The sequence below is a fragment of the Seriola lalandi genome, unplaced genomic scaffold (assembly GCF_002814215.2).
Source record: "Seriola lalandi dorsalis isolate HSWRI2012SDOR001 ecotype SW California unplaced genomic scaffold, Sedor1 jcf7180002054782, whole genome shotgun sequence".
In the NCBI taxonomy this organism is placed as follows: domain Eukaryota; kingdom Metazoa; phylum Chordata; class Actinopteri; order Carangiformes; family Carangidae; genus Seriola; species Seriola lalandi.
In genome coordinates, this window is record NW_019525335.1 from 48,899 (window position 1) to 64,037 (window position 15,139).

The window sequence follows — 15,139 nt, forward strand, 5'->3', positions numbered from 1 at the left end:
CTCATGCTGCTGTTCCAAGCTGTAAATGGGCTCATTGCTGAGCCCTGTGAATTAAAACAATGAACATATTGGCACTGCAGTTGCAATCGATGTTCTTTCTCCCACTTGGAGGAAAATGCACTAAGTGCACAGATTAAATTGATACCGATCTTTTTAAAAGCAGTGTTACCCAAAATGTTGGGGTAGTGCTTCAATGAGACCTTGTTAAAACATTTCCTGGGTCTGCATCAAAGAATAAATCACTTGGTTCTTGGTTGATCGCCAAATGATCTAAACATCTATTGACGTGTTTTTGAGACGTCCTGACGGACAAACGAGGGGGACAGAAGACAGTGTCCTCAGTGGAGATAATGCAATCCAATGCAACACCAATGCTAACTACTCACTCAGAGGTGACCGCAGAGTGAACAGCTGACAGAGTCTCAGCTAAAACTGTACGTAACAATCTCAGAAAGGTAGCGTGGGGCTGTTGTAGTGTACTGTGCATTTGTGTTCACACCTCATGCATCACCCAGTAAATTTCCATGGATTACTTTGAAACATTCACCAGTGACACGCTTGCATCATATTTTCATTTTTATTCCTAGTATAAGAGACATACAATGGTATTCTGTGAGACCAAATTCATAGTAATTCAAGAGGCGTAGCCTGAAAATCAAACAGAAAAAAAAAAAACCCAACATAATACTGAATCAATGAGACCCCGCCCAGATAGAATGTATTTACACTAAATCAAATACTGATAGAGCTTTTAGAGGCGAGACCGCTCCCTCTCCCATTCAATCTGTCACCGGCAGATTAAAAAAAAAGAAAGAAACACTCTTCAAACACGGTAGCTGACACAATTCCTCTTATGAAACCTTACGGGCTTGACCTTAGATCAGGTTGGATGTTTTGTGTTTGTTGTTTGAAAGGCTATTTAATGCTCTGCTGCCTGTTAATTCCAAATCAACTGTTTTTAATTTCTTCCTTACAACAAACCTTGTGGTCAGCCCATATTTTCCTTCATTTGCTGGAGTTGGAGTATGAATAGTAAACTTTACATTGGGTCAAATGAGCTCTGGGAAATTTCAATCAATAAACACCACTTTCAGATACAGTAAATAGTGCAGTGCCGTTTTCACAGAAATTGATCACGGTTCCAGTCGACCGTGGCCAAAGTGACTCTGCTGAAAAGAGCAGCAGTGGAGAGTCTTGAAGGCGTGGTGACTCTCAGGCAGCGCCGTCTGGCATCGCCATCCCTGAGGGGAAACCCCTCACCAGATGTTGGGCAGCGCGGCCACCTGGGAACTTTGCTCCACAATCGCTTCCCAGGTATCGATCCAAGAGATAATCTCAGCTTGTCGGATCATAGTTCATTGCACTTCTCCACGTTTCGACATATTTCCTAAACAGAGACTTTGTCATCTCAACTCCTGTTTATTTGCTTCCTGTATTGTTGTTGAAGTTGACACCCAGTGACACAGGTGAGTCAAAATCTACAGCAGTAACCATTGTAGAAGTCCAGCGCCTCTTATTCTTTAATTCTTAAAGAAAACCAAAACAACAGTCAAACACATTCTTTTTCTCAACAATTACCTCTAAATAAGAGCTAAAAAATAATTACCTGACATTCAGAACTGCAGCAAAACGCCACATATTTGCTTTATCCATTGGTTAAATGTGACTTCTACGATGGCTACAGGTGTGTAGGTGATAACTTAAGAGGAACTGTGAACTGCTCCTTTAGAAACCCAAAGGGATGCTAATGCTACTGCTAAAAGACCAACAAAAATGAACAATGGCACCTAGAAGGAAAGTGACACCCAGTGGAAAGTGACAAAATACGGAGGCAGTCAAACCTGAATGTCTGCAGTCTTAGGCTGTGAATACTTGCCCCCCCACCCCAAAAAAAAAAAAAAAAAACTTCTGCAGGCTCACACTTCAGGGATGCTAAGAAACAAAAACAAAACAAAACAGAGCGAAATGAAGGGTTTCATTCCAAAATATTGTATCCATCTCAAAAAAAAAAAAAAGGCTCAATATACTCAAGATATAACATAAAATATGATTCTATAGTAAGTGTTACAATCATATTCACAGTTACCAGTTTATCAGAACAGGTGACAACATTTTAAATGACAAATATCTCATTCTGGAATGAAACTCTTCAAATATACAATAGATACTGTATGACACATACTGACGACCATAGAAAATGAAACACCTACAATATACTGTAGCATAGTAGCCATCTGAGCCCCTTGCATTAACCCCTACCCCCATGTCACACACTATTATTAAATAAGGCACACATTTACACATACAGTTAAAATTTGGCTAGTAATTATTCCTTTATTTACAACCAATAGCCACAAAGTTAATAATTATAATAATTGCAGTCCGTTCTATGTTTGATGTTCATTCTCGTGATGCCGGCTGGCATGGCATGTTTGTCTCGTCCTCTTTGGGTCCAAAATATTTCAGAGTGTAAAGTATTGTTTTATTTCCATTTCAGAGGATGTTCGACCCACTAGATTTTGTGGAGCACCAATCTTATAGAAACATTCTCGAGGAATCTAAATGGACCCGATTGCGTCACTTCTGACCTGACATCTGCTGGGAGAGGAAAAGAAAAGAGAGAAAGGACGAGTATAGCTGCTTTGTTGAAGTATTTCCTTTCTCTTGTCAACACCAACAAATTTGGTTCATTGTTTTCAGCCAACTGACGACGAGTTGTGTTAATGAAGTGCATGATTTGGTGGGGGGGGGGGGATCGTTTGATATGCCCAAAGATGAAAGAGTATAGTAAGGCAAAGACATAACTACTTTCAGGGGAATTTTGCTGACTTTTCACCACAGGTTACATATACTGCATATGTATATGTATACATATACGGTGTGGATATAAACACACATATATATACACACACATGCATAATATAAACACATTCGAGGGTGGGGTGGGTGGGGACTGGTTACCAACACTACATCAGAAAAGGTTAAGCAAAAGCCTGAATCTAAGCATCGCAGGCGCCTCCGGGTTTTTTAGTGTTCATGATGACTGATGTGTAAAGTCCTTCCAACATCAACGCGTCCAAAAACTAAGTTGCATTGTAAATCCACACTGAGGACATTGGCAGCCTAATATAAGGAGGTGGCGTCACGTCACCCAAGTCAGTGGTTCTATAATAAGCGAGTAGCTGAGCAATACCAATATGGTACAAAGATATTCGCTGGACAAAAAGAAGGGGAAAAAAAACAAGTTTGGTTGAGGCTTTCGTCCACAGTGACACTCGCTGTCACACGATTGGTTGTGTTTTCTTATGAAGATGTGCAACCTCGAACCCACTGCATTTCTTCAAAGGAAAGGTCCTTTAAGAAGACACAATGAGGGAGACTCCCTCTCTAGTCCAGGAGTGAACCTCCTCAGTAGTTGAACTTCCCCTGTTGGTTGACCGGGGACGTGGCAGGTATGAACAGGGGCTTGGGAGGGACGTCGGGTTTGAGAGAGGAGGCCCGGCGGACGATGGCGCCCCTGTGTGGGACCTCCTGCTCTCCATTGTAGCTGTGCTGGCGTGCCAGGTACCCACTGGGGATGAGGGGGTAGTGAACCTCGCAGGCGCTGCCCGTCGAGTTCATCCGTGCCAGTAGTGGAGGCGGTTGGTGCGGCCCACCATTTCGTTGGCTGAAGCTGTGCTGGCGCGGGATCATTCCTCCACCCCCTCCTCCTACTACTCCACCTCCATTGGGCATCTTGGTGGCTGCAGCAATCAGCGAGTGCCTCTGGGAGGAGTGCCTCCTCTCCAGGGTGGACTGGTGGTGCAGGGGAATGTCAGGGGGAACATCCATGCGTCGGGTGAGGCTGTCTCGAGGTAAAGTGGACGAGCTGTAATACGGCGCTGATTCCGTCTCAGGGATCTGAGGTTGGATGCGGTTGGCGAAGGCTAGCTGGCCTCCACCACCGCTCGCCATCAGACCCGACGGACTCATTAACTGAGAGGTCTTGCTGGTGCTCGCCTCGTGGATGTGCTTCAGGAGCTCATCCAGTGATGTTACCTCCATCACCTTCTGTGAATAACCAGGGTAAGGCTGCTGAGATAGCACACGTTCAACATTGTGGATTTTACGTTCCTCTGGATGGAGGTGGCCTCCGACTAGAGGCTGCCCATTGGACATGCTGTGGGAGTAGGGGAAGACCTGCTGGTGAAGCAGGGCTGAGCTGGGCCTGGAGCCGATGTTATGGGACTTTGGTTCTTTGGCATTGTTGCAGTTCTGGTTCTTCTCCCACTGGTTCTTGAAGGCTTTCATGCTCTTTATGGGCAGTTCTGGGGTGGAGTCTGGTGTCGGCAGACCGGAGAGCTCCGAGGAATGGTGAAGGTGGTGATGGTGGGGGTGAACCAGGTCTCCCATTGTCATTCCGTGATGGCCGTTTCTCCTTGGCGGGTGATGCTCCTTGCTGTTGGCGAAGAAAGAATTGTAGATCTTTGGAGATGACACCTCCAGCTTGTCGTCCTTACTCTGGCTGTCCAGGAGGCCATTGAGCTTGGCCAGGCTGCGGAGCGACAGAGCGTGCGGGATCGGGGCCTCGGGATCCTTCGACAGCTTCTTGGTCTTGTGGCTCGTGTGGTTACAGTAGCAGGACACCAGGAAGCCGGAGAGAAAGGCGCCAAGGACGAAGGCCACCAAAACACAGGCGATCAGGAGGGTATAATGGACACTGTGATTGGTCTTGTCCAGCTCTGGTGGCCGCCTCACACCTTCAAAACAGAAAAAGATTGAGAAGACAGTGCTTGAGTTAGAGCCTTTCTGACTGAGCCACAAGAAAACACACACACACACACACACACACACACACACACACACACACACACACACACACACACACACAGGCTCACACACATTTTCAAGAGCTAATATAGGTCAAGTAGCAGCTGGGACAGACAGGTTGTGTTTACAGGAGCTTCACCATGTGGGGAACAGCATGGGAGAGGTGTTTGAACTAAGCTCTTGGCTTCCTTTCTTTCCACTGTTAATAGATCAATACAGCCTTTCTTTCTAAGACCTGTGCTTTCCCCCTCAGACAGGCAGAGGCCAAGAGTTGCCCAGTCAGAGAGAAATCAACTCTGAAATGAGTTAGAGCTTTAAATATTGATGGGAGCACAGCAGCAGGAACCCAATGTCATTTTCACAGACTTTGCTTTCCAATGCAGGGATCAGGGGCGAGAGCACCTGGTGTGATGAACGAGCCAAAAATAACAGATCTATCCAACAGCTCACCGAGTGTGGCGCCTTCGCCAACACAGACTCAAATGAGGTTGTCAAATTCTTTTCAAAATGAAGCCGAGGGGACAGTCTGTGCAACAGTGCACCAAAAAACACAAGGTTACTTTGCTGAGGTAAATCTACCATGCAAATGTCCTTGGGTGTTGTGACCCTGGCACTGTGTTTGCCTAATGGCGTGAAAGGCAGCCATGATAAGAGGAGTGAAACCCGCCACCTCTCGTAATCAGAGCTCATTTGCAAGAGGCTGCTGCCATCTGTGGTGTCAGACCCTTCTCTCCGCCCTTAATGACAATTTCTGTGAAACTGATTAGTCTGTGCAGCCGGACGACTGAGCTGCACCGAGGAGGGGGAAAAAAAAAAATGCAGGTGTTCCAAACAAGTTAAATTCAACAGCTCCAGAAAAGCTCGGTTGAGGAATGAAAATGGAAAATGATGATGTCTAAATCAGGCTTGATGATGGTTTATGAGACGTTCAGGTGGATGATGATGAGGCTGATGATTGGTGGGTGAGTGTCAGGGAGATCAGCTCCATAATACGGTTGGCATGAGGGTGGATTTTAATCTTTTCTCTGAGTTAAGTGACCCAGACTTGACAGACTGAAGGCTCTTTGTTCCAGAACATTCCTATGTAAGCATTTACATGAATTCATCTCTCAGTTACTTATATGGTGATACAGATAAAATGTATCAGGGTATAGCGTATGGGACTGGGTAAATCTTCTGGAAAGTCAAATGAGATATTGATTGTAGATAAAATAACCAGATGGGAATGTCTGCTTTTGGCTTGGCCAGTAAACTGGAAAGAAATCGAGGTACCACACCACAGTTTCCAAACAGTTACAGTATCATCGCATCATCCAACCTGCCAATTCGCAAGGACGTGTTGTGTGGTAAAGCCACAAACAACCCAAATCCTTCAAATCTAATAAAATCCACCAGCCCCTTTTGAGACTAACATCTCGGAAGGATTTCATTTTAGTGAAGCGGAGGGTGTGAAGAAAAACCTCCTACGTGAGCTCCTGAGTCAGTCGGGCCTGGGTGAACATTATTAAAGGTAATGAGTGTGTGTGTTAAAGGGGCCAAAAAGTGTCTTCCGCACTGTTTGCATTTGATTAGAGGCAAATATTAGGGGATATTAAAGTGGGGGAAAAATCTGATCAGAGACTCGTTATGAATCCACAAGAGACAAAAGCACAAATGAGTGAAATCTAAACTCATTTTCTTGAAACTAAAGAGGAACCTTACACTGTGGTAACTGCACAAAGCATGAAATGGAAAGACAAAGGTATTTGCCTCCTGTCGTCATTGCAGCTTTAATTTCAGTGAATCTTATTGCGGACGGGAAGAGATACGGCGAAATTAGGATCAAACAAGGTTTATCTGCCATCATGACGGATCTGCGTGTGCGCAGTTCCTGGCCAACAGCTTCTGAAGAGAGTTTATCATTTAGGTCATGAAGTTACTCGCCTGTTTTATACAGAGATCTCATTAAATTGGCGTTGAAATGAACCCTCGTTATAAAGCCGGCATAATGCTGCCCGGTGCATGCCAGTGTTGGGGAATCAGAAGCACGATGTGCAGCACAACAGTGGCGGTGTCCTGTCCTGCCATGCCAGCGTCTATCCAGCTCTATGATTACTGCTACTGCCGACTTAAAGGTGGAACAAAGACGCCTCCTGAAAATCCGTGTTTGTACCTTTTATTCAGAACGGCGAGGCCGAATAAAGGCAGAACATTCCCGCCTTGAGCGCGCTGTGTAAAAGGGGCTACTGTGGAACTTCTTCAGCTCTTTATGCTCTTTTGTGCAGGTGTGCTTGTTGAGACTTATTATCTCATTGTCATGTATCAGTACATTCATTTTCGAGGTGTGCTTTGCTGCCATTTTCTCTACAGAGAGAGAGAAAGAGATACGGTAGTGCACCATAATCTTTCTGGAAATAACGCTTTGAATAGAGCTTCCAATTAAAAATCCTCAATTTTTAGCCATTTATTCTTCTGATTGCCTCGACTTATGACCACATTAAAAACTCATAAATCATAATTGCAATCCCAGTGGGAGAGGCAATCAAAAGTGATGCTGCAGTGAGCCTGTTAATACCTCTTCTTTTAATCTTGGACATTTTTTTTTTGTCTCATTACACGGGACGCCAATCAGCTCTGCAGCAATGTTGCGGTTCCGAGTTTTCGGCTCTAACTGATCAGTGTCCCGGCGGTGGCGGTGGCGACGGCGTGCAGCTTTTGTAATGAGGGGGGGAAAGACTGCTCTCATCTCTGTGTGGTTTCTGCCTCCTGTAACCCCTGTGGCTTCCTGGTACCTGTGACTCATCCGATCCCTCTGGACGGCAACACCCCCCCTCCCACCCTGGCTCTGGGTACAGGCCTATTGAGGGGTTCCTCCTGGTTGAGGGGTATGAGTCAAGTGCCACGACAGGGGGGGAAGCGCGCAGCTGAGGTAAACAAATCCAGAGCCTCCCGACGACCTGTCACAACATGTTCCATGAGCAGGCTGGATGACTCAATCACTGGGTATGTGGGACATATGGTGCCACCGGTCACAGTAAAATTAATACCCTGTGAATCATACCAGCAGCTTGGCAAGCAGCTAGATGGCGCACAGGAGGTGCGGGCCAACTGTGCACACCTACTTGGTATTGTTTGCACTGCTTCACAAGCATATGGAAACTAAAAACTTGGGTTTGAAACTACACAGATATATGTTTTGTATTTTTTTTTTTAAAGTCTGGCTATGGAGGGGGGGGGGGGTTCATCACCTTAAGTAAATGTGATAATTAATGCCGCTTTACGCTCATTTCACAACTTCCCTTTAATGTTTACATTGCTTCAGAGTCTGTATTCCTCCTCTAAAATTGTCACATTATATTTCTGTGTCAACTCAACATGGTCGCAGCTCGGCGGAGGCTTAATATAGAGGTACTCAAGTCTGCCAAAAGGTAAAAAGACAGATGGGATGCGTGAGTGGAGTCAAGGGAGGGAAAGAGAGAGACAGAGAGAGAGGGATGGTGACAGCCAGGGGAGGAAAAAAAGAAAAGAAAAGGGGAGATGAAGGGATGAAATTCAACCTCAGTGACAAACTGGCATTGAAGAGGGGAGTGAATGTGAGAGGACTCAAAGATCTAAGAGACAAGGGAGCAAGAGCAAAGGAAAGGAAGGAGAGGGGATGAAAGGCAAGAGAGCAAGAAAAAAAAAAGAAAAGGAGATGGAGAAAACGAGTGAACGTATGTGCGAGGAGCAGATTTGAAGGAGGAGGAGGAGGAGGAGGGTGGGGAGAGAGAGAGGCAGAGTGAGAGACAGACAGACGCGATGGGGTGAGTGACAGACCGTCACTCTGCTGGGTTTTGAAGCCCGGTGCTCTGCGGCACAGCTGTGATATGGTTGGAGAACAACCCTGGTGCTCCTCCACAGTCCCGTAGGAAGAGAAGTGCTCTGTGATTGCATCCACATTGTTAAAAATAGATGGCGCGGTAGGTTATGTAAACAGGCAGGTTTTTACACAGCGTCGCCGGCGCCGCATCTTACTAATTGGCGATGGTTTCTGCATAAGGGAAATAAAGTATGGAGGTCTGGCTGTTGTTATGTGTGAAGTACTTTTTTTTTTTTTTTCCTGCAGGTGATGAAGTTGAGTCTGAAAGCAAATTACAATGCGAGTTATAACTTCTCTCAAGCATGCGAGCGATTAAGTAAACGGCTCAGCTCAAACCGGCTTCATTAACAATACAGCACCCATAAAGCTCTTCCATGACACCAATTACTAGTAACTTTGAAGTTTCATTCTTACATTAAAGACATTAAAACATCAGAAACTGTACAACACTGGAATTTAAAACATTGCTGGGCAGGAACAGCTACTTTTATTTCCACATTCAAGGTCAGATAGAAAAATCATTTTCAACAGAGGAGCAACTTTTTCTTTGGTGCATGACTTTTCCATTATATCAGACTTTTCTCAAGGGTGCGCTTAAATACTTTGTAACCTGAGAACAACTTGTGTTCTATTTTCGCGCATCAAGTGAAGACGTTCCAAAATAGCCCCTAATTAGTTTCTGCTTCCACAAGCTTACAAGTGCATGTAATTGTTCCCTTAATGGCTACTCCATCCCAGTGAGAAGCCAACGAGACAAAATGGCCCCGAGCTTCATAGGCGAGCACTAGCCCCCCCCCTCCCCGCCCGCCTCCCGCTAATACTGCAGATTTATTTCTCCCACACTAAAAATAACAATTTAACTCCTGAAAGACACCCGGAGGTTGAAGATTGGAACAAATGAATTATTTTTCCTTTTTTTCAAATCCAGGTGAAAAGCGTAGCAGCTCTGCCGCGTCGACGTGAGCTTTAGTAATTTGACAGTTTTAATACCTGATGTCTGCGCGCTGACAGACATGGTTAGCAAACAGAGCATGAACACGCGAGTGTCAGGACGCACATGCTCACACACACACACACACACACACACACACACACACACACACACACACACACACACACACACACACACACTCGAGTTTATGTGGTGTGTGTGTGTGTGTGCAGGGTTCTGGCTGTTGACTGAGTGAATTCAATCATGTACACTTGTTATTAGGAATTTGCATAATATTCCACCTCAGTGCTCAGCCAGTTGGATGCGGTTTAATATATGCACACGAGCTAAGGTGATATGGTGTAAATGTAACAGATCCATTCCAATTGAAAAGTAGTAGTAATGAGAACTGCATTTCATTCCAGGTGTGCCGGTGCATACAGAGCATAGATTTCATTACAGTTTTGATTGAATACTGGTAAATTAAGCGTGCGGTGGCATCTGGCAATCAGAGCCACACTGTCTGTATGAAGTCCTTCAATATTTACACCTGTGCCTTAAAGGGGAAGTCAAGTTTTCACGCAGCAGTATACATTTGGGTTTGTAACACTCATACAACATGTAGTTTAGTTAAAGGGTTGCTTCGCCCAGGTTTTGTTTGTGCTGATAAAAGCATAAAAAAATTTCATTTGAAAAACTCAAAAGCTGTGTGTCTTTCTAAGAACAACCTACAAAACTCGGCCAGTTCTTTTTTTTCTTGTAAAACGGATTCCAGGTGAATTTTTCAAATGTGACTTCTCATTACTTTTACCAGCACAAATGAAATCCAAAGTCATTATTGATATCATATTATGCCAATATCATCATATCGGGGTGGAGGCAAACATTTCCTGAGACATCTCAAACATCATAATACCCAATCAAAACCATCTGCATGGTGAAACAAGGGTCAGGTAGGAGCGTGGTATTTTTCAATCTGGGAAAAGCGACCCTTTAAACTGGCACCTGCTGAACTTATCACAAGCCGTTAAACCAGGCAGAGCACATGCACTGGGTGATGTCTGTCTTTTCTTTTTTACATGCAGTTGCATCAGAAACTTAAAAAAGGAAGAGCTGTGTATTTGCCATTCAGTGGCTGGTAAGGCAAAAATGGTTCCAATGCAAAACCTCCACCTGTTGACGATCTGATTTGAGAGGAAAAAGGCAGCACTGGAAGAATCTTGGCTTTACCGACCGACTTAAAGAGACAGTCCACACCAAAGTCAGCTTTCTTACATATGGTGAAGCGTTTACCTCATTCTGGTTCTGTTCTACCTTTATAATAGAAAAGAAATACTGTATATTGACCGTAAACGACCCTCTCTGACCCATAATAACAATCACCATCTGGTGCACACTTATCTTTGAACCGCACTGTTCGGAAGTATAACATTTGTTTTCCAAATAATCTTTGTTTTACAGCTGAGTCTTTCTGTTGAAGCACACATCTATCATTGTGTCACTGTCTTTGGAGTGAACTGCTGCTTTAAGAGATGGAGAAACTGCTGGCAGGCCACTTAAATACCTGTGCACAGTTTCAGCCATCGGCTGTAAATCCCGAAAGGCAGATCATAAAAAAGACGGTGAAAAGGTTCAGTGAGAGAGAATTCAACAAAGGAGGCAGGTACATCTAAAGGGTTAGTCCAACTCAAACAAGGAAAAGAAGAAAGAAAAAGAAAACAGGCAGGTAAAACGGGAGAAATCCTCCCCAGAGGTCAATGAGACAGATTAAAGGGTAAGGGGTTAGGGCTAAGAGCCAGGACAACTGCGTGGGTGGATTTGATCACTGTGGGCCCCGTGGATCGCTGTGACGCCGAGAGCCGACAACTCTCCATCCTGACACCGAGCTGAGCTTTAATGGCTGACATGGAATAAAAAGCCATTAAAAAAGTGCCGGTTATGGAAAGTGGTACGTGTAATGCCTTTAAGGTTAGTTTTTACAGCACATTGCAGAGTGTGTTTTTGTAGTAAAACATGATGTCACTTATAATTACTGTAAAGTGCCCGTGAGCTGAGCGGAGGGGAAAAATGGCCCAGTTCTGTGTGACCTTTAATGAGCGCCATTACACCATAACTATGACTCAGGGAGTCCAAATTGGCAGCAAGGTTTCAAAGTGTGTGTGTGTGTGTGTGTATGCGCACAAATTGGTCTGACTTGTGATAAATCATTTAAGAGTAGCCAGAAGGGTTAAAAAGAAGATGAACGGGCTGAATGAAGAGTGGCAGCCGGCAGTCACACTGAGCAGTCATAAAGAACGTGATCTGGATGCGCTGCTTCAATCTGACCCTGAAAGATCTCGAAATGTATTAAATATTTTAATGTTCAACTTCACACACGGTCCGAGGTTTGAAGCGAGTGACAGCTGCTGAAATTCAAAAGTCCAACCTCAGAAAAATTTGTTGAATTTGTGGTTATTTCTTTACACTGCTGTGGACTGGATGGTGTTTAATTATTTAGTATTTCTAAACATTGAATACTTTTACTTACTTATACTTATTTATATTTGTGCTTGATTCTTTGTAAAGATTATATTTGAGAAGGTTTACGTTTAATATTAAATCCTATATTTTTACTTGTTATTGCTTGTTTTTACTTATAGAAAGTAAAAAAAAAAAATCAAATAAAAACTATAAAATATATGAAATAAAAACTAAAATATTAATAAGTGATAGTGATGTGTAGTGAAGCTCCTCTGAGGAGCAGATATAGTGACGGTGGTTAGAGGGGACACACAGTCAGAGCGCTATCAGTGACTGGATGATACAGGCTGTGTCTGTTGCCATGGTCTTCAGAAGTATAAATAACTCTTTAGAAAACTAGCTGGCACCGATGCCCCCCCCCCACCCCCAGGACACCAGCCCCTCTTCATGCAAAGGTTCAGCCCGAGTTCACTTTCTGCTCTCGTCCTGTAGAGTTTTAATGAGTCTGAAAACTCCCGCTTCACTTGATTCTATTATTGAGCCATCTCCCTTTGCATGTCAGCTAAATTAGCTGCTAGCCTGGCTTTTTAGTCCGACCCACGCTGGCTCATCTAAATGAGCAGAAGAGTCACGGAAAAGGTCAAATCACAATGGAGAGCAGGAGAGGGGCAGGAAACAAACCAGAGAGGTCTAGAAGCAGGAGTCCTGAGCAACAGTTTTGCTAACACACAGGTTTTTCTGTGTTCACACTCACAATGGTGCATGTGGGCGTATTCCCTCGTCCAGAAGCGGCTCTAGTGAAACCTGACTGCTGGCATTTTTCTAAATAACAGCGGGTCAACAGGATCCTGCCCCTGCCTTTTAGTCTCCCCTGGTGTTTACATAATCTAATGCAGCTTCCCACATCTCAGCGGATATTTCACCTTGTGGTTTTTATCCGTCGATAACCGAGCCACAGAAATTACACAAACAAATGTGGTGACGACTAACAGGGGTTTATGTTGCGTGACTGCGTTTGTTCTTTCTACTTGTAGCTTTTCGAGTTGATATCTCTTCTGACATTTATGTTTACTCCTGCACGTGTTCTTTAAGAAGGTGTCTGCTGAAACTTTCCTGAGCTGTTGTATCCGTCTCAACTGTCACACATAACAAAGGACGAGTCGCTCCTACAGCCTGGAAACACTGGGTCACTGACTATCCTCACTTCAAAAGATAATTACAGTTTGATTGCACATTTTCAGCCATGAAGGAAATCACCAGCTTAATCTTTAAATATCTGAGACAAGAAGGTGTTGGTAAGAATCCTCCTGAAGGCGGAGTCCAACATGGAGTTAACCTTTGATATATGATGTGGAGGGGCTTACAAATGATTCAACGCATCTTCACAGCAGATCCTGGATGTTCATGAATTCCTAAACATAAACCCAGGCAGTCTGAAGGGAATACTACAGACATGTAGTATCTGGTCTGTTGTTGGGAACTGATGAATTCTTAATACTTCTGGTCAGGTTGTTAAACATATCATTTGGTCAGCTGACTGTCACTGTCTGTGTATTTTCACGGAGGATGTTTTGACCTGTCACAGTGAGGAAAGTGCAGGTATACGTAATAAATGTAATGACTGTGTCAGGATCCTGTTTTGCTCACACAGTCATAAAAAGCTGTGTCCCGATTCAGGAGCCGCATCCCTCAGAGGACGAGGGCAACGAAGGTGCGGTCACTCTTCGCCGTCACTCGTAGACTCCCTTACTGTTGCATTGCAAAGTGCTGCTACTGTCGCCTAGCAACCTCGACAACACATAACTTTTTTCCTTCACAAAAACATGAGGTTTTAAGGCCCTTGGTTTTAACAGTTGCACCGTTAGCTGTTTGAACTGAGGTGACGTGACACCCAATACTTACATTTAAGAGTGTAATCCTCAGGCTCTCTGTCTGTGTTGTTTGCTTTCTTTACTGCTGTGCAATGAATCTTGGGATAGGTTGGGCAATGAGGGGTCTAATGTTTGTTGTTTCCTTTGTTGCTGAGGAAAATGAGGACGCATTTGAAGGAGCCTTTGAAATGGGACAGTCTAGTCGCGCCACTCTGACGCAATCAGTCTTCAATGCAGCCTCTGAAGGACGCGGCCCCTGAGCTGGGACACAGATATTGTCATGGCTGTGGGACACCTGAATGGAACAGGGCAGATGTAGTTGATGTTACATTAACGCTTGCTGGTCAGGTCGTCTGATGACGAGGCGGGTGTTGCTAAAACTCAACTAGCGGAGTTGTTTCTAAGACTTTGTGGCCGCGTCCAGGTCGAGTCTTCAATCCTTTGCCGATGTCAAACACGTAATTAAAGCAGTGTGTCAGCAGCATCTGCAAGTCGTCCATTAGTGTCTAAACTTGATGCTCTCAGCTACAGCTGTGCACTCAGAAGTGTTTTAATGGCGGTCGTAGCTGAATACATAATTAATATACCATAGGTACGGTGGGCACTCTGGAAGGAAATATACTGGACGCCGACAGAGACGCTTCACGTATAGACGAGTCAGAGCCATTACACTGCCGGAGTAGACAGCTGTATTGATTAAAATGCAAATCTGCTTCTTAAGACTGAAAAACATGTCCGCCGTAGACACGCTCTAAAGTCAAGTCTCGGGACCTTCTCTTTATCAATAATGTTTTTTTGAAGTGACACAAAGTCTCTGTTTTATTTATTGCTCCACATTTTAACCTGATGAAACCAAGTGTTGGTCTTAAATCTGGTTGAGTTTGCTCTCGTGGTTGTACGTGTACAATAACGTTAAATGATCTCAGCCTGATGGCGTGTTGGTGAGGTGACCTGATGTGATTTGACTAAAGAGCAAAGACAAGACGATTTTCTTTGCTACAAATACACGTGTCCATTTAACTGTCGTGTCTCTCTCACTTCTCTTCAGGTACCTTTGTCTCTCGTGGCTGGTTGCTCTATTTTTGTCCCCTATCAGACTCCTACCGGCCCACCTTGTGGCTGCTGGGAGATTTGTGACCCAGCTGTAGAGCCTCTCCAGAAAGCACCGACACAAAGGCCGATATGTGGTGAGAAATGGACAGGAAGTGAGCGATAGATTGGAGGCCCCCC

At 44.4% G+C, this 15,139-nt stretch overlaps 1 protein-coding gene across 6 annotated transcripts in view; it reads right to left on the minus strand.

The window, feature by feature from the left end:
• Positions 1-563: 563 nt before the first annotated feature.
• Positions 564-15,139, minus strand: part of sema6cb (semaphorin 6Cb) — a 153,110-nt gene continuing 138,534 nt past the window's right edge. For all 6 annotated transcript variants that reach the window (XM_087179090.1, XM_023425499.2, XM_023425498.2 and 3 more), the window contains one exon: positions 564-4,739. In XM_087179090.1, the coding sequence (XP_087035216.1) occupies positions 3,409-4,739 (1,331 nt within the window). In that variant the 3' untranslated portion in view covers positions 564-3,408. The remainder of the gene's footprint in view (positions 4,740-15,139) is intronic.